The sequence below is a fragment of the Octopus sinensis genome, linkage group LG30, assembly GCF_006345805.1.
Source record: "Octopus sinensis linkage group LG30, ASM634580v1, whole genome shotgun sequence".
Lineage (NCBI taxonomy): Eukaryota > Metazoa > Mollusca > Cephalopoda > Octopoda > Octopodidae > Octopus > Octopus sinensis.
The window spans coordinates 12,874,609-12,895,001 of NC_043026.1; the positions used below are offsets into that span (position 1 = coordinate 12,874,609).

Here is a 20,393-nt window from a genome sequence, read left to right on the forward strand (position 1 = left end):
AACCTTTCAGTCACTGCTAGAAATATATTTCTTTATTACCCACAAGACGCGACAAACAAGGAGAGACAAACGGGTTAAGTCGATTACATCGACCCCAGTGCGTAACTAGTACTTAATTTATCGACCCCTAAAGGATGAAAGGAAAAGTCGACCTCGGCGGAATTTGAACTCAAAACGCAGCGACGGACGAAATACCGTAATGCATTTCGCCCGGTGTGCTAACGTTTCTGCCAGCTCACACGCAGATCATAGAGTCCCTCTTCCATAGCTAGAAATAGCAGCCAAATCACACACAGATCATAGAATCTCTCTTCTATAGCTAGAAATAGCAGCCAAATCACACACAGGTCATGGAATCTCTCTTCTATAGCTAGAAATAGCAGCCAAATCACACACAGATCATAGAATCCCTCTTCTATAGCTAGAAATAGCAGCCAAATCACACACAGATCATAGAATCTCTGTTATATAGCTAGGAATAGCAGCGAAATCACACACAGACCATAGAGTGTCTGTTCCATAGCTAGAAATAGCAGCGAAGTCACACACAGATCATAGAATCTCTCTTCTATAGCTAGAAATAGCAGCCAAATCACACACAGATCATGGAATCTCTGTTATATAGCTAGAAATAGCAGCCAAATCACACACAGATCATAGAATCTCTCTTCTATAGCTAGAAATAGCAGCTAAATCACACAGAGATTATGGAATCTCTCGTCTATAGTTAGAAATAGCAGCCAAATCACACACAGATCATAGAATCTCTCTTCCATAGCTAGAAATAGCAGCTAAATCACACAGAGATCATGGCATCTCTCTTCTATAGCTAGAAATAGCAGCCAAATCACACACAGATCATAGAGTCTCTCTTCCATAGCTAGAAATAGCAGGCAAATCACACGCAGATCATGGAATCTCTGTTATATGGCTAGAAATAGCAGCCAAATCCCGCACAAATCAGGGACATCTCTCGTTCATAAAACACAGAAGAGACACAAAGAATCGAGGCGCCAAAGACCGAAAGTCTACAGAATTAAAAACAATGAAAATCTTCTTTGCTTAATACTTACGGAAATGTTTCATGAAGGATAGTGTTGTTATATGTGTGTGTGTCTAGCAGGTGAGGAATAAACTTCAAGGGCCTATTACAAGGATCGTCATCAGCTGAGAAGGGAAGATTCTTGTCAGAAACGGATTCGCAGACTTTTCTAGGAAAGTACTTCCAATGCGCATGCGTATGAACAAACTATTTAAATCGATTTCCAGTTAATTTATTCATGTTTGCGTGCGTGTTAATATCTGTCTTTACTGCTCGTCCAATCAGGTTATTCCACGTCACTGCTCACCACGCCCTTTCCACTTCTATAATCCTTTCGGTCCATTCTTTGCCATCTTCACCCAAATTATTTCATCTTGGTCGAGATGTTTCCATTTCATCTGCCGCTGTGTTCTGAGTTTAGCCCCTTGTGGGTAGTAAAGAAATAGGTATTTCGTCTGCCGTTACGTTCAGAGTTCAAATTCCGCCGAGGTCGACTTTGTCTTTCATCCTTTCGGGGGTCGATAAATAAAGTACCAGTTACCCACTGGGGTCCATGTAATCGACTCAATCCCTTTGTCTGTCCTTGTTTGTCCCCACTATGTTTAGCCCCTTGTGGCTAATAAAGAAATAGGTATTTCATCTGCCGCTGTGTTCTGAGTTCAAATTCCGCCGAGGTCGACTTTGCCTTTCATTCTTTCGGGGTCGATAAATTAAGTACCAGTTACCCACTGGGGTCCATGTAATCGACTCAATCCCTTTGTCTGTCCTTGTTTGTCCCGTCTGTGTTTAGCCCCTTGTGGGTAGTAAAGAAATAGGTATTTCGTCTGCCGTTACGTTCAGAGTTCAAATTCCGCCGAGGTCGACTTTGCCTTTCATTCTTTTGGGGTCGATAAATTAAGTACCAGTTACGCACTAGGGTCGATATAATCGACTTAATACCTATGTCTGTCCTTGTTTGTCCCCTCTGTGTTTAACCCCTTGTGGGTAATAAAGAAATAGGTATTTCGTCTGCCCATACGTTCTGAGTTCAAATTCCGCCGAGGTCGACTTTGCCTTTCATCCTTTTGGGGTCGATAAATAAAGTACCAGTTACCCACTGGGATCGATGTAATCGACTGAATCCCTTTGTCTGTCCCCTCTGTGTTTAGCCCCTTGTGGGCAGTAAAGAAACAGATATTTCCCTTTCATCTGCCGCTGTGTTCTGAGTTCAAATTCCGCCGAGGTCGACTTTGCCATTCATCCTTTCGGAATCGATAAATTAAGTACCAGTTACCCACTGGGATCGATGTAATCGACTGAATTCCTTTGTCTGTCCCCTCTGTGTTTAGCCCCTTGTGGGCAGTAAAGAAACAGATATTTCCCTTTCATCTGCCGCTGTGTTCTGAGTTCAAATTCTGCCGAGGTCGACTTTGCCTTTCATACTTTTGGGGTCGATAAATAAAGTACCAGTTTCGCCCTGGGATCGATGTAATCGACTTAATCCCTTTGTCTGTCCTTGTTTGTCCCCTCTATGTTTAGCCCCTTGTGGGCAGTAAAGAAACAGATATTTCATTGACTCATTCTCTGAAAGCAATGTTTTAACTAAACCTGCTTTCATTGATATGAAAACGTAATTATATAAATGTGACACTTCATAACAACAACTTTAACAGGCATTTTAAACTTCGCCTGAATTCAGGTCAGTGTTGTAGGTTTTAGCCACAGCAACAATTAATCCATTCGTTTCTATGACAGAGTCTTCACGCCAATGCTGTTGTAGTGTCTACAAAGGCATTTGTCAATTGTTTGTGTATATTTAATACAAATCTGCAGCTTTCTCAATTATATCATGAAAAGCAATTTTGGTGAACGTAGTCCAGCACAAACAGCTATCAAGAGTGAAAGACGGGGAGGATTAGAAGGTGGTATATTTATTCGATAGGCGGCGAGCTGGCAGAATCGTTAGCACGCTGGGCGAAATGCGTTGCTGTTACGTTCTGAGTTCAAATTCCGCCGAGGTCGACTTTGACTTTCATCCTTTTGGGGTCGATAAATTAAGTACCAGTTATACACTGAGGTCGACGTAATCAACTTAATCCCTTTGTCCTTGTTTGCTCCCTCTATGTTTAGCCCCTTGTGGGCAATAAAGAAACAGGTATACTTATTAGATATTACAAACTCATCCCCTCACACATGAACTATTGTTTTTGAACTTTTAGAACGACCTGCTGTGCTTACCTTGGATCGTAGGATGACCTGCTGTGCTTGAGGAGACCTATTGAGTCAGGTACATCAATATCAAAATAAACATCAAATGGAAATAGCAGTTGTGATCCCTGTGCCGGTGGCATGTAAAAAGCACCATCCAAACGTGGCCGATGCCAGCGCAGCCTTGACTGGCTTCTGTGCCAGTGGCATGTAAAAAGCACCAACCGATCGGGCTGCTGCCAGCCTCCTCTGGCACCTGTGCCGATGGCACGTAAAAAGCACCATCCGATGGGGCTGCTGCCAGCCTCCCCTTGCATGTAAAAAGCACCAACCGATCGTGTCCACTGCCAGCCTCCCCTTGTATGTAAAAAGCACCGACCGATCGTGGCCGCTGCTAGCCTCCCCCGGCACCTGTGCCGGTGGCACGTAAAATACACCCACTACACTCATGGAGTGGTTGGCGTCAAATGCTCCCATTTAGCATTTTACCAGACAGCTACGTTTCTAATTCTTTAGTCATAACGAATGAAAAGTAGGAGAGAGGGACATCTCTGGGCATACTTGTTCAAGCGCTGGTTTTAACTAAAATACAGTCAACAACATTGACTGATTTGTGCCAATAGACAGAAAAGTATGCTCTTAAAATAAATTATCTTTCACTGAACATTTTTAACCCTTTCGTTACTATATTTCTGATCAAAATATACCCCTCACGAGTTTCAATTAAATTCTAAAATAATCATGAATTTAGACTAGTTTCATTAAACAACTGTAACTTTTTTACTTATCAACATATTTATGTGAAATTTGGAACATAATTAAAGAAAGGGTTCTTAATCGATTATATTGCATAACTTTTGTCTCAAAGTGACTGTAATTACAGGTAAACTGAGCAAAAGGTAAAAATATTAAAACTTTGTTTAAACATCACCAAGGAAAATGAATCATCAGCTAATATTTAATTCAACAAAGCTAGAATACATTTCTCGCTATAATGTATGGGTCCCTCAGAAACTCTCAGAAAAGAATTGCTTGAACCAGCATTCCGTTTGTGATATGCTTTTGAAAGGGAATGAAAGTATTCCTAATCTGGACCCTTAAAAACATATCTCTTCAAAGTTTAGAATTTAACCCTTTTGTTACTGTATTTCTGTTGAGATGCTCTGTGTTTTAAATATGACAAAGAATTTAGTAAAATAACTTAGTTATCCTTAAGCTAGTGGTAGGAACATAAATTGTGACTAAGGTTTGAATTCAAAACTTATGAAAACAAGACATTTGTATTACAGAGCCAGTTTGGTAATGAAAGGGTTAAACAAAATAACAAACAATCAGTCTGGTGTGGTGTACTAAACTATACTTAAGCCTCATGTTTTTCCTTTGGGGTCTCTTCTGTTTTGTACGTGGGGGTCATTGTTTCTGTACATATCTGACAACTTTACAAGATTCCTGTGCATGAAAACTCATAACTTATGTTATTGTATAAAATATTTATTGAGTGAAGAATTTAAAACATTCATCATCATCATCATCATCATCATTTAGCGTCCGTTTTCCATGCTAGCATGGGTTGGATAAACAACAAAGAAAGAAAAGAGGTGAAAATTACAAAAACAAAAGATCCTCACTTTTTCCTTTCTCTCTTCTATGGATAGATTTGTGTCTGGTCAATTTACTATTTTCAGAGAATGATCTACCACAGATATCACAATGATACGGCTTCTCTCCTGTGTGAATACGTTTGTGTCCAGTTAAGTGAATACTTTGAGAGAATGATTTACCACAGATATCACAAGGAAATGGTCTCTCACCTGTATGAATACGTCTGTGCTGTGTTAGGTTACTATTATTAGAGAATGATTTACCACAGGTATCACAAGGAAACGGTTTCTCACCTGTATGAATACGTATGTGTTCGGTTAAGTGATTGCTTTGTGAGAATGATTTACCACAGATATCACACTGAAATGGTCTCTTTCCCGTATGAATAGATTTGTGTGTAGTTAAGACACTATTATGGGAGAATGATTTACCACAGATATCACACTGATATGGTTTCTCTCCTGTATGAATAGATCTGTGTTTAGTTAAGTGAATACTTTGAGAGAACACTTTACCACAGATATCACAATGGTATGGTCTCTCCCCCGTATGGACACGTTTGTGTTGTGTTAAGTTAGTATTCTGAAAGAATGATTTACCACAGATATCACACTGATATGGCTTCTCCCCTGTATGAATGTAATAGTGTTTTGTTAATGCAATATTTTCAGAGAAAGATTTACCACAGATATCACAATGATATGGTGTCTCTCCTGTATGAATACGTTTGTGTATAACTAAGGTACTATTTGCAGAGAATGATTTACCACAGACATCACAGTGATATGGTTTCTCTCCTGTTTGAATACGTCTGTGTTTTGTTAATTGACTACTGTGAGAGAATGATTTACCACAGATATCACAGTGATATGGTTTCTCTCCTGTATGAACACGTTTGTGCATAGCTAAGGCACTACTATGGGAGTATGATATACCACAGATATCACAATGATATGGCTTTTCCCCTGTATGAATACGATTGTGCTTTGTTAAGGCAGTATTTTCAGAGAATGATTTACCACAGACATCACAATGATATGGTTTCTCTCCTGTATGAACACGTTTGTGTGTAGATAAGTGAGCACTTTGAGAGAATGATTTACCACAGATATCACACTGATATGGTTTCTCGCCTGTATGAATGCGTTTGTGTGCAGTTACGTGAACACTTTGAGAGAACGATTTACCACAGATGTCACAAGGATAGGGTTTCTCTCCTGTCTGAAAACGTTTTTGACTAAGTAGGTTACCCTTTTGAAGGAAGGACCTTGTACACATATCACTGTCACATGATTTCATCTCTTTTGTTATGGGTTCAGAGGAAATCAATTCTACAATATTCTCTCTCTCATCCATTATTTTTCCTCTCAAATCCCAGTTTATATATTTTCCTTGCTTTTGTTTGTATGCTTAATTTTTTACAAATATTTCTTTGGCTGAATTTCTGTCCAGTGTTACCTTTCTTTAGCAACACTTCCATAAATTAAATCCAACTTCAATCAGCAAACAGGTTCCTCTTCTTCACACTCCAGTCAGGGAGGTTCACAAATTTCACTGATAATATTATGTCAAAGCAAATGTTTCACAGGAGATCAACAAGGATTACTATTATTGCAAAGACCCAGACATCTTTGACCCTTATTATGTGGATGTGGTTGATATCGAAGATGGGAAATGTAAAGATGAAGTGTGTCGTGGGAAGATGAGGAGATTGGGAAGGTTGGAAGGAGTGGATGATGTGGGAGTCACATCTTTTGGTGATGTTTTTGTTTTGAGGAGGGTGATGAAGTTGGAGGAGTGCTTTGAAGGGTGGGAAGTTTTTTGTTTTGTGGAATGGTTCAGGGAAAAGTCTTTGGTGAGGAAGATAAGAATAGAAGGAGGAATAATTTTTGGTCTGGAACATTATCATATTGCAAGACCTCGTCTGACCATAATTGGTGAATGTGTTTAGATAACAGATTTAGAGAACAATATTTACGAAATACCTCGACATATTGAAGAGGAAACATCTGAAGATGATGAAATCCTGGGATATAAAGATAATTCAAAATATTTACTCCTCAGAGGGGATGATAATGAAGTCTTTGAAGTTCTTGGTTTGGATGTTTCAGACAATTCTTTGATGGTTTTTGGAATTATTCCTGGACATCAATCTTTTGCATTCTTTTATTTTGACAAATAAATATTTCCAGAAATATTAAAATTCAATCTTCTTCTTCTTCACGATCATCATCACCATCATCATCATCATCGTCATCATCATCATCATCATCATCATCGTCGTCATCAGCGTTGTGTGTGCGTGTGTGCAGTCTGCATCTGACAGTTTTTAACGTTTAATAAGAATAGATTGTTGTTGTTGTTGTTGCAGTGACATTCCAACTGCACACACGCACAAACATTGCCTTTCGTCCTCGCAGGGTTGTTGTTGTTGTTGTTGCTGTTGGGGGTTCATAAAAAAAGAGAAGGACACTTAAAGAGGCATTTATTAAAAGCTTTCCCATGGATGGTCATTTTTCCTGCTAGAAATAGAAACCAAGTGACTTCAAATTCACTCTATTTTCCATATAAAATTTGAAGGACCGTTAAGAAGCATTTATAAAGGAAATCGGCCTGTATATGGTCTCATTTCATGCCAGAAACAGTCACTGAAACCTTCACATTTTTGTTTTATCACAAATTAAAATCGAAGGTCAATTTACAAAGCATCCATGACAAATATTGTCCTATAGATGGCCTAACATCATGCTAGAAATAGCAGCCAAATACTCTGAAATGTGTCGCATTTCTCATGAAAAAAGTGAAGGACACTTTAAGAAGCAACTCTAAAGATATTGTCCTGTGGCGGTTTAAGTGTAAAATATTATAAAAGTATGCATCTATGAGTTTTATGTGTTTTAAAAACATAGCAAAGACATGTGTGTATATGTAGGTATATATAAATATACATGTGTATAAATGTTCCTTGATGATGTATATGCTTCTTCCCTAATAACTTGCAGAGAAATGGATAAGTTTTGAAAATGCTTTAATTTCAATTGTACAGACCATAAGATCATTAAAAATAAACAGCAAACAAAAAATTGTGGAAGCTAGCTCTTTCCTTTCTCTCCTGTGTGAATAAAATTGTGCCTAGTTAAGTGACTTTTTTGAGAGAATGATTTACCACAGATATCACACTGATATGATTTCTCTCCTGTATGAATAAAATTGTGCCTAGTTAAGTGACTTTTTTGAGAGAATGATACACCACAGATATCACACTGATATGGTTTCTCTCCAGTATAAATAACACATTTGTGTTTCTTGAAGCTACTACTATGAGAGAACGATTTACCACAGATATCACAATGATAGGGTTTCTCTCCTGTATGAACACGTATGTGGTCAGTTAAGTGAATACTTTGAGAAAATAATTTACCACAAATATCACAATGATATGGTTTCAACCCGATATGAAGGCGTTTGTGTTTTATTAAGTTTCTATTGTCAGAGAATGATTTACCACAGACATCACAATCATATGGTTTCTCTCCTGTATGAGTGCGTTTGTGTACTGTTAAGCTAATATTTCGAGAGAATGATTTACCACAGACATCACAACGATGTGGTTTCTCTCCTGTATGAGTGCGTTTGTGATCTGTTAAGCTAATATTTTGAGAGAATGATTTACCACAGACATCACAACGATATGGTTTCTCTCCTGTATGAATATATTTGTGTTCTGTTAAGCGAGTACTTTGAGAGAATGATATATTGCAAATATCACACTGATATGGTTTCTCTCCTGTATGAACACGTTTGTGTATAGTTAAGGCACTTCTGTGAGAGAATGATTTACCGCAGATATCACACTGATATGGTTTCTCTCCTGTATGAACACGCTTGTGTTTAGTTAAGGCACAATTCTGAGAGAATGGTTTACCGCAGATATCACACTGATATGGTTTCCCTCCTGCATGAAAAGAGTGAAATAGTTTTTCACCTGTATGTGTACGTTTGTGTCTAGCTAAAACACTATTTGAAGAGAATGATTTACCACAGATATCACAGTGATATGGTCTCTCTCCTGTATGAACACGCTTGTGTATAATTAAGGCACGATTATGACAATATGATACACCACAGATATCACACCGATATGGTTTCTCTCCTGTGTGAGTGCGATTGTGCTTTGTTAAGGCATGATTTTCAGAGAATGATTTACCACAGATAACACACTGATATGGTTTCTCTCCTGTGTGAATACGTACGTGTGTAGATAAGTGAGCACTTTGAGAGAATGATTGACCACAGATGTCACAATGATATGGTTTCTCACCTGTATGAATAAGTTTGTGACCAGTTAAGTGACTACTTTGAGAGAAAGATTTACCACAGACATCACAGTGATATGGTTTTTCTCCTGTATGAACGCGTTGGTGTGTAGTTAAGTGATTAGTTTCAGAGAATGATTTACCACAGATATCACAATGACATGGTTTCTCTTCTGTGTGAATACGTTTATGTCTAGTAAAGATACTAATATGAGAAAAGGATTTACCACAGATATCACAATGATATGGTGTCTCTCCTGTATGAATATATTTGTGTTTCATTAAGCTACTGTTGTGACAGAATGATTTACCACAGACATCACAGTGATAGGGTTTATCTCCTGTATGAATACATTTGTGCCTTAGAAGGTCACTTTCTTGAGAAAAGGACTTTGTACAAATATCACAGTCATAGGATATCTTTTTCATCACGTCTTCTAAGGATATCAATTCTACAATATTCTCTCTCTCATCCATTATTTTTCCTCTCAGATCCCAGTTTATATATTTTCCTTGCTTTTGTTCGTATGCTTTATTTTTTCAAATATTTCTTTGGCTGAATCTCTGTCCAGTGTTACCTTTCTTTAGCAACACTTCCATAAATTAAATCCAACTTCAATCAGCAAACAGGTTCCTCTTCTTCACACTCCAGTCAGGGAGGGTCACAAATTTCGCTGATAATATTATGTCAAAGCAAATGTTTCACAGGAATTCTTCCACGTATTTGTAGAAACAATCTGATACATCTGTTCCATGGAATAATTTCGTTTAGTCTTTAAAACACGGCAGATATTGAGGATGATTCTTCTGTTATGTCAAAGTCATCTGATGTCCTGAAATTATAAAGAAACAACCGCGTAAGATGGTAGAGGCTACTTAAGAAATACAGAAATACGTGAAAAAAATAGAAAAGAAATAGTTAAAAAACTGCTTATAATAAGATTAAATGGTACTTCGTGGGAGAGGGGATCCTGCTGCTATTTCATTCGTTTCATGTTGTTTTTTTTTTGGTCCCCACTGTGGTGTTGTGCCTGTCGTTTTACTGCCCACTCTATTGTTTTATACCTATTTCTGGGCAATGGTAAAGTGAGCGCACACCACCGAACCGGACCCAGAACCTAGCCATAAACCTTAAGAGGGTGCACCATAAAAACACAATCAGGAATTTACCTGAATGGTAAAAGCAAATTACCTCCCCTTGTACGGTCCCACACATTCCTTTCTATTCGCGGGAACCCGAGTTAGGGGGTCTTTAAATGGATGAATCTTCCTAATTTTTTGCACACACCGTTTATTTTGTATACTCTTTACTCTTTTACTTGTTTCCGTCATTTGGCTGCGGCCATACTGGAGCACCGCCTTTAGTCGTGCAAATCGTCGAACCCGGGACTTATTCTTTTGTAAGCCCAGTACTTATTGTATCGTTCTACTTTTGCTGAACCGCTACGTGACGGGGACGTAAACACACCAGCATCGGTTGTCAAGCGATGCTAGGGGGACAAACACACACACACACATATATATACGACGGGCTTCTTTCAGTTTCCGTCTACCAAATCCATTCACAAGGCACTGGTCGGCCCGGCGCTATAGCCGAAGACACTTGCCCAAGGTGCCACGCAGTGGGACTGAACTCGGGACCATGTGGTTGGTTAGCAAGCTACTTACCGCACAGCCACTCCTTAGTATAAAATATATTTAAATGGATGAATCTTTCTAATTTTCTCCATACACCATTTACTTTGTATATAATTTCTATTTTAATAACTTTTTTTAAAAATTGCATTTCATTTTCTCGGAGTGGTACGTTTCTAAAGGAGCTCCTCATTCTCAAATGCTCGCTGAAGGTAATTTGAAAAGATCCCCTCAAAGGAATAACATCGATGCGCTAGTCTGACATTCTGCCTTAATTTTCAGCATAATTTCAAATCTACAAGTACGAGGAAAGCAAGTCGAGGCGTATAAATTATACATAAACCCCATTCAATTATACTTTTCACAACAAATTCCTACATAATCCGGTACTACTAGCGAACAGTAGTCCCGGCATGCTTGCTAGTCGTAAATAGTCGAGCCCAAACAATTTTATTAAATTTAGTAAATCAATTATTTACTTAGTAAAAAGTTTTAAAAAATGATGGCGATCTTACGGTATAAGTACCGGATACATTTAAAAAAAAGTGTTGTTTTTTTATATATGGGGGGGGGTTAGGATTAGGGTTAGGGGTGGGAGAAAAGGGTTTCTGTTACCTTCAGATATGTAAACAAAGTCACGTGTGTACCTATACCGAAGGATCGCCCCAACTCTACCCCCCCCCCCATATATATATTAAAAAAACCCACTTTTCTGAAATGTATCTGGTACTTCCTGAAGTACATCGGTACTTATACCTTAAGATCGCCAGAATTATTTACCTTGTTCGAAAAATATTTAATTTGTGTAAAACAATATTAATTAATTTGTTTATCGCGCATGCGTGAATCTAATCATTTGCGCACGCGCAAGACGTTGTAGGATCGACTACTCACGACTAGCTAGCGCGAGTGCGCGCACCGGGACCACTGTTCGCTAGTTGTGCCCACTTATTGCCGATGCAAGCACAAGAGATGATGAGAATATCACAGAATGGGCGGGGGTGAAGCGTGTGTAGACACCACCTCACGGTAACACTAAAAGCTAAACCGAACGACGGGGCACAGTAAAAGATCAGATTAAAAAGGGACGATATCGCGAGACCCCTTACATAATTAAAAGCAGTCTTCGTCACCTTACATTGCCCCTCGCCAACTCCATATCCTTAAGATTTAGAGACTCTATGTTGGCGTTGTACTTAAGTAGTGCAGAAATAGCAGCCAAATCTCGCATTAATCATAGAACCTTTCAGTCACTGCTAGAAATAGCAGCCAAATCTCGCATTAATCATAGAACCTTTCAGTCACTGCTAGAAATATATTTCTTTATTACCCACAAGACGCGACAAACAGGTTAAGTCGATTACATCGACCCCAGTGCGTAACTAGTACTTAATTTATCGACCCCTAAAGGATGAAAGGAAAAGTCGACCTCGGCGGAATTTGAACTCAAAACGCAGCGACGGACGAAATACCGTAATGCATTTCGCCCGGTGTGCTAACGTTTCTGCCAGCTCACACGCAGATCATAGAGTCCCTCTTCCATAGCTAGAAATAGCAGCCAAATCACACACAGATCATAGAATCTCTCTTCTATAGCTAGAAATAGCAGCCAAATCTCACACAGATCATGGAATCTCTCTTCTATAGCTAGAAATAGCAGCCAAATCACACACAGGTCATGGAATCTCTCTTCTATAGCTAGAAATAGCAGCCAAATCACACACAGATCATAGAATCCCTCTTCTATAGCTAGAAATAGCAGCCAAATCACACACAGATCATGGAATCTCTGTTATATAGCTAGGAATAGCAGCGAAATCACACACAGACCATAGAGTGTCTGTTCCATAGCTAGAAATAGCAGCGAAGTCACACACAGATCATAGAATCTCTCTTCTATAGCTAGAAATAGCAGCTAAATCACACAGAGATTATGGAATCTCTCGTCTATAGCTAGAAATAGCAGCCAAATCACACACAGATCATAGAATCTCTCTTCCATAGCTAGAAATAGCAGCTAAATCACACAGACATCATGGCATCTCTCTTCTATAGCTAGAAATAGCAGCCAAATCCCGCACAAATCAGGGACATCTCTCGTTCATAAAACACAGAAGAGACACAAAGAATCGAGGCGCCAAAGACCGAAAGTCTACAGAATTAAAAACAATGAAATTCTTCTTTGCTTAATACTTACGGAAATGTTTCATGAAGGATAGTGTTGTTATATATGTGTGTGTCAGGCAGGTGAGGAATAAACTTCAAGGGCCTATTACAAGGATCGTCATCAGCTGAGAAGGGAAGATTCTTGTCAGGAACGGATTCGCAGACTTTTCTAGGAAAGTACTTCCAATGCGCATGCGTATGAACAAACTATTTAAATCGATTTCCAGTTAATTTATTCATGTTTGCGTGCGTGTTAATATCTGTCTTTACTGCTCGTCCAATCAGGTTATTCCACGTCACTGCTCACCACGCCCTTTCCACTTCTATAATCCTTTCGGTCCATTCTTTGCCATCTTCACCCAAATTATTTCATCTTGGTCGAGATGTTTCCATTTCATCTGCCGCTGTGTTCTGAGTTTAGCCCCTTGTGGGTAGTAAAGAAATAGGTATTTCGTCTGCCGTTACGTTCAGAGTTCAAATTCCGCCGAGGTCGACTTTGTCTTTCATCCTTTCGGGGGTCGATAAATAAAGTACCAGTTACCCACTGGGGTCCATGTAATCGACTCAATCCCTTTGTCTGTCCTTGTTTGTCCCCACTATGTTTAGCCCCTTGTGGCTAATAAAGAAATAGGTATTTCATCTGCCGCTGTGTTCTGAGTTCAAATTCCGCCGAGGTCGACTTTGCCTTTCATACTTTTTGGGGTCGATAAATAAAGTACCAGTTTCGCACTTGGGTCGATGTAATCGACTTAATCCCTTTGTCTGTCCTTGGTTGTCCCCTCTGTTTAGCCCCTTGTGGGCAGTAAAGAAACAGATATTTCATTGACTCATTCTCTGAAAGCAATGTTTTAACTAAACCTGCTTTCATTGATATGAAAACGTAATTATATAAATGTGACACTTCACAACAACTTTAACAGGCATTTTAAACTTCGCCTGAATTCAGGTCAGTGTTGTAGGTTTTAGCCACAGCAACAATTAATCCATTCGTTTCTATGACAGAGTCTTCACAGCAATGCTGTTGTAGTGTCTACAAAGGCATTTGTCAATTGTTTGTGTATATTTAATACAAATCTGCAGCTTTCTCAATTATATCATGAAAAGCAATTTTGGTGAACGTAGTCCAGCACAAACAGCTATCAAGAGTGAAAGACGGGGAGGATTAGAAGGTGGTATATTTATTCGATAGGCGGCGAGCTGGCAGAATCGTTAGCACGCCGGGCGAAATGCGTAGACGTATTTCGTCTGCCATAACGTTGCGAGTTCCAATTCCGCCGAGGTCGACTTTGACTTTCATCCTTTCGGGGTCGATAAATTAAGTACCAGCTATACACTGAGGTCGATGTAATCAACTTAATCCCTTTGTCCTTGTTTGTTCCCCCTATGTTTAGCCCCTTGTGGGCAATAAAGAAACAGGTATACTTATTAGATATTACAAACTCATCCCCTCACACATGAACTATTGTTTTTGAACTTTTAGAACGACCTGCTGTGCTTACCTTGGATCGTAGGGTGACCTGCTGTGTTTGAGGAGACCTATTGAGTCAAGTACATCAATATCGAAATAAACATCAAATGGAAATAGCAGTTGTGATACCTGTGCCGGTGGCACGTAAAAAGCAGCACCCAAACGTGGCCGATGCCAGCGCAGCCTTGACTGACTTCTGTGCCAGTGGCACGTAAAAAGCACCAACCGAACGTGGCCGGTGGCACGTAAAAAGCACCACCCAAACGTGGCCGATGCCAGCGCAGCCTTGACTGACCTCTGTGCCAGTTGCACGTAAAAAGCACCAACCAATCGTGGCCACTGCCAGCCTCCCCTGGCACCTGTGCCGGTGCCACGTAAAAAGCACCATCCAAACGTGGCCAATGCCAGCGCAGCCTTGACTGGCTTATGTGCCAGTGACACGTAAAAAGCACCAACCGATTGTGGCCGCTGCCAGTCTCCCCCGGCACGTAAAATGCACCCACTACACTCACGGAGTGGTTGGCGTCAAGTGCTCCCAATTACCATTTTACCAGACAGCTATGTTTCTAACTCTGTTGTCATAACAAATGAAAAGTAGGAGAGAGGGACATCTCTGGGCAAACTTGTTCAAGCGCTGGTTTTCACTAAAATACAGTCAACAACATTGACTGATTTGTGCCAATAGACAGAAAAGTATGCTCTTAAAATAAATTATCTTTCACTGAACATTTTTAACCCTTTCGTTACTATATTTCTGATCAAAATATACCCCTCACGAATTTCAATTAAATTTTAAAATAATCATGAATTTAGACTAGTTTCATTAAACAACTGTAACTTTTTTACTTATCAACATATGATATTTGGAACATAATTAAAGAAAGGGTTCTTAATCGATTATATTGCATAACTTTTGTCTCAAAGTGACTCTAATTACAGGTAAACTGAGCAAAAGGTAAAAATATTAAAACTTTGTTTAAACATCACCAAGGAAAATGAATCATCAGCTAATATTTAATTTAACAAAGCTAGAATACATTTCTCGTTATAATGTATGGGTCCCTCAGAAACTCTCAGAAAAGAACTGCTTGAACCAGTATTCCGTTTGTGATATGCTTCTGAAAGGGAATGAAAGTATTCCTAATCTGGACCCTTAAAAACATATCTCTTCAAAGTTTATAATTTAACCCTTTTGTTACTGTATTTCTGTTGAGATGCTCTGTGTTTCTTTCAATCCCTTTAAATATAAACAAAGAATTTAGCAAAATAACTTCGTTATCATTAAGCTAGTGTTAGGAACATAAATTGTGATAAAGGTTTGGTGGAAGATTTGAATTCAAAACTTATGAAAACAAGACATTTGTACTACAGAGCCAGAGACGGTTTGGTAATGAAAGGGTTAAACAAAATAACAAACAATCAGTCTGGGGTGGGGCACTAAACTATACTTAAGCCTCATGTTCTTCCTTTGGGGTCTCTTCTGTTTTGTACTTGGGGGTCATTGTTTCTGTACATATTTGACAACTTTACAAGATTCCTGTGCATGAAAAAGACATAACTTATGTTATTGAATAAAATATTTATTGAGTGAAGAATTTAAAACATTATAAACAATAAAGAAAGAAAAGAGGTGAAAATTACAAAAACAAAAGATCCTCGCTTTTTCCTTTCTCTCTTCTATGGATAGATTTGTGTCTGGTCAATTTACTATTTTCAGAGAATGATCTACCACAGATATCACAATGATACGGCTTCTCTCCTGTGTGAATACGTTTGTGTCCAGTTAAGTGAATACTTTGAGAGAATGATTTACCACAGATATCACAAGGAAATGGTCTCTCACCTGTATGAATACGTCTGTGCTGTGTTAGGTTACTATTATTAGAGAATGATTTACCACAGGTATCACAAGGAAACGGTTTCTCACCTGTATGAATACGTATGTGTTCGGTTAAGTGATTGCTTTGTGAGAATGATTTACCACAGATATCACACTGAAATGGTCTCTTTCCTGTATGAATAGATTTGTGTGTAGTTAAGACACTATTATGGGAGAATGATTTACCACAGATATCACACTGATATGGTTTCTCTCCTGTATGAATAGATTTGTGTTTAGTTAAGTGAATACTTTGAGAGAACACTTTACCACAGATATCACAATGGTATGGTCTCTCCCCTGTGTGGACACGTTTGTGTTGTGTTAAGTTAGTATTCTGAAAGAATGATTTACCACAGAAGTCACACTGATATGGCTTCTCCCCTGTATGAATGTAATAGTGTTTTGTTAATGCAATATTTTCAGAGAAAGATTTACCACAGATATCACAATGATATGGTGTCTCTCCTGTATGAATACGTTTGTGTATAACTAAGGTACTATTTGCAGAAAATGATTTACCACAGACATCACAGTGATATGGTTTCTCTCCTGTATGAATACGTCTGTGTTTTGTTAATTGACTACTTTGAGAGAATGATTTACCACAGATATCACAGTGATATGGTTTCTCTCCTGTATGAACACGTTTGTGCATAGCTAAGGCACTACTATGGGAGTATGATATACCACAGATATCACAATGATATGGCTTTTCCCCTGTATGAATACGATTGTGCTTTGTTAAGGCAGTATTTTCAGAGAATGATTTACCACAGACATCACAATGAAATGGCTTTTCTCCTGTATGAACACGTTTGTGTGTAGATAAGTGAGCACTTTGAGAGAATGATTTACCACAGACATCACACTGATATGGCTTTTCTCCTGTATGAATGCGTTTGTGTGTAGTTACGTGAACACTTTGAGAGAACGATTTACCACAGATGTCACAAGGATAGGGTTTCTCTCCTGTCTGAAAACGTTTTTGACTAAGTAGGTTACCTTTTTGAAGGAAGGACCTTGTACACATATCACTGTCATATGAACTCAACTCTTTTGTTATGGGTTCAGAGGAAATCAATTCTACAATATTCTCTCTCTCATCCATTATTTATCCTCTCAAATTCCAGTTTATATATTCTTCTTGCTTTTGTTTGTATGCTTTATTTTTTACAAATATTTCTTTGGCTGAATCTCTGTCCAGTGTTACCTTTCTTTAGCAACACTTCCATAAATTAAATCCAACTTCAATCAGCAAACAGGTTCCTCTTCTTCACACTCCAGTCAGGGAGGGTCACAAATTTCGCTGATAATATTATGTCAAAGCAAATGTTTCACAGGAATTCTTCCACGTATTCATAGAAACAATCGGATACATCTGTTTCATGGAATAATTTCGTTTAGTCTTTAAAACACGGCAGATATTGAGGATGATTCTTCTGTTGTGTCAATGTCATCTGATGTTCTGAAATAAAAATAATAATAATAATAATAAATAATAATAATAATAATTGTGTACAGTGCTCAGGTGCACTACAACTCATCTAAAGTGTATATATAATCAGGTGTAGTTTCGGCGGATTTCGGAAAGCATGAGGGCCTTAAAAGATGCAGTGTCATGGCAGTCAACAACTGACGCAGGCAGTTTATTCCATGCTTCAGCAACTCTGAGCGTGAAAAAATGTTTCCAAAAGTCATGGGAGCTGTGTTGTTTCCTGACCTTGTAGGCATGTCCACGTGTGTTGGACACATGGAGATCAAAAAGGTATTCAGTGTTGTTGTTGGTGAGGTGGTTGATAACTTTGTGGGTGTTTACCAAGTCCGTCGCCAGACGCCGGAGCCTCAGTGAATCCATGCCCAGGGAAACAATGTGCTCAGAATATGGTAGGTGTCTGACGGAGGGTATGCGTTTGGTTGCACGTCTTTTATAAAGAAACAATAGCGTAAGATGTAGAGGCTACTTAAGAAATACGGATTAGTTTCTATTGAGATAAGCTGTAGAAATAGACATTTATCTTAACTGAGCTTTATGCCAACAGGGCAAACACGGAGAGTGCAGGAGCAGAGTTACTTAAATAAAGAGGCCCAAACGCATCAAGACAAAGGGAAGATAATCTCGTTCTACAAAAACTCCTCACTTCACATGTGCAGCCCTTGTTTAAGTGGAAATCGATATATTTCGGGTTACAACTGTTGCAAACGAACCCAAGAAGTTGCTAGATTTTTTTCAAAAGACCTGGTGTGTTACTTAGAAAAAACAAAGCATATTTAAATGTATGCTGTGTGGACGTGTAATGACATGTATTATTGAGAGAAAAAGAGAAAAGTTGATCACAAATATCACATTTTCGGCTAAAGTAAAGCGTGTGCACACCGCCTGACCCTAATCCCAAAAACTAAACCTAACGAACGGACACTGTAAAAATATCAGATTAGAAAACAAACGATATTGTGGGGGAAAAGATAGCAGTAGCAATAGGCCATACCGTGAGACCCTTTAGGCGATCTTTCGGTATAAGTACCAATGTGGGTTATTTTTCATTTGTGAAGATAAAAGAAACCATTTTATCCCACCCCAAACCCAAACCCTGACCCCCATATCTAAAAAAAAAACTTTACGGAGAGTGACGATCTTCTTGAAATGTATCCAGTACTTATACCGAAAGATAGCCAAATAATTTATTTACTTTGTTCGAAAAATATTATTTAATTTTCTTTGATATGGATTCAGCCTTGTAATACAAACATGCGCGCAAGTCCTTGTAGGATCGACTACTTACGACTAGCTAGCGCGGATGCCCGAGTGCGCGCACCGGGGACCACTGTCCGCTAGTAGTACCACCCTTAAACATCATTAACAGTGATTTGGGTAAAATTACAGTGCTCCCGCCCCACTCATATCCTTACGTAGATGCATCGGGACCGCTGCATTTAAGTAGGGCCGAAATATCAGCCAAATCCCGCATTAATCATAGAATTTCTCATTCATTGCTAGAAATAGCAGCCAAATCACACACAGATCATAGAATCTCTCTTCCATAGCTAGAAATAGCAGCCAAATCACACACAGATCATAGAATCTCTCTTCCATAGCTAGAAATAGCAGCCAAATCACACACAGATCATAGAATCTCTCTTCCATAGCTAGAAATAGCAGCCAAATCACACACAGATCATAGAATCTCTCTTCCATAGCTAGAAATAGCAGCCAAATCACACACAGATCATAGAATCTCTCTTCTATAGCTAGAAATAGCAGCCAAATCACACACAGATCATAGAATCTCTCTTCCATAGCTAGAAATAGCAGCCAAATCACACACAGATCATAGAATCTCTCTTCCATAGCTAGAAATAGCAGCCAAATCACACACAGATCATAGAATCTCTCTTCCATAGCTAGAAATAGCAGCCAAATCACACACAGATCAAAGAATCTCTCTTCCATAGCTAGAAATAGCAGCCAAATCACACACAGATCATAGAATCTCTCTTCTATAGCTAGAAATAGCAGCCAAATCACACACAGATCATGGAATCTCTCTTCTATAGCTAGAAATAGCAGCCAAGTCCCGCACAAATCAGGGACATCTCTCGTTCATAAAAACACAAAAGTGAAACAAGGAATCGACGCGCCAAAAACCGAAAGTCTACAGAGTTGAAAAGATGGAATATTTTCATCGGTTAATACTTACGGAAATGTTTCATAAAGGATATATGTAATATATGTGTGTCTCTGGTGGTTGAGGAATAAATTTCAAGAGCCTATTATAATTATTAGGAGCAGAGAAAGAAAAATACATGTGGAGAACACTTAACAAGACATTCAACGTGAAATAGGAAGTACTTCCAATGCGCATGCGTCTCATTAAGCTATTTAGGGTAGCTAACTCATCTTCAAGCCCTTTCGGTTTTAGTGTATTCTACTCGTTAATCATTTACTTGTTTCAGTCATTTGACTGCGGCCATACTGAAGCACCGCCTTTAGTCGAGCAAATCGACCCCGGGACTTATTCTTTGTAAGCCCAGTACTTATTCTATCGTTCTCCTTTTGCCGAATCGCTAAGAAACGGGGACATAAACACACCAGCATCG

General features: G+C 38.9%; 3 protein-coding genes across 3 annotated transcripts in view; 1 reads left to right on the forward strand and 2 right to left on the reverse strand.

The window, feature by feature from the left end:
- The window catches only part of LOC115226589 (zinc finger protein OZF-like), a 414,387-nt gene that overhangs the window by 211,156 nt on the left and 182,838 nt on the right, over window positions 1–20,393 (reverse strand). The gene's annotated exons all lie outside the window — the stretch shown is intronic.
- LOC115226645 (zinc finger protein 845-like) overlaps window positions 1–20,393 on the forward strand; it is a 364,992-nt gene that overhangs the window by 154,860 nt on the left and 189,739 nt on the right. The gene's annotated exons all lie outside the window — the stretch shown is intronic.
- Window positions 1–20,393, reverse strand: part of LOC115226533 (zinc finger protein 721-like) — a 72,363-nt gene that overhangs the window by 15,544 nt on the left and 36,426 nt on the right. Inside the window, exons 6-7 of the mRNA XM_036515039.1 lie at window positions 16,344–16,522; window positions 5,223–5,712 (exon numbers count right to left, since the gene is read on the reverse strand). Coding sequence (XP_036370932.1) covers window positions 5,223–5,712; window positions 16,344–16,522 — 669 coding nt within the window. The remainder of the gene's footprint in view (window positions 1–5,222; window positions 5,713–16,343; window positions 16,523–20,393) is intronic.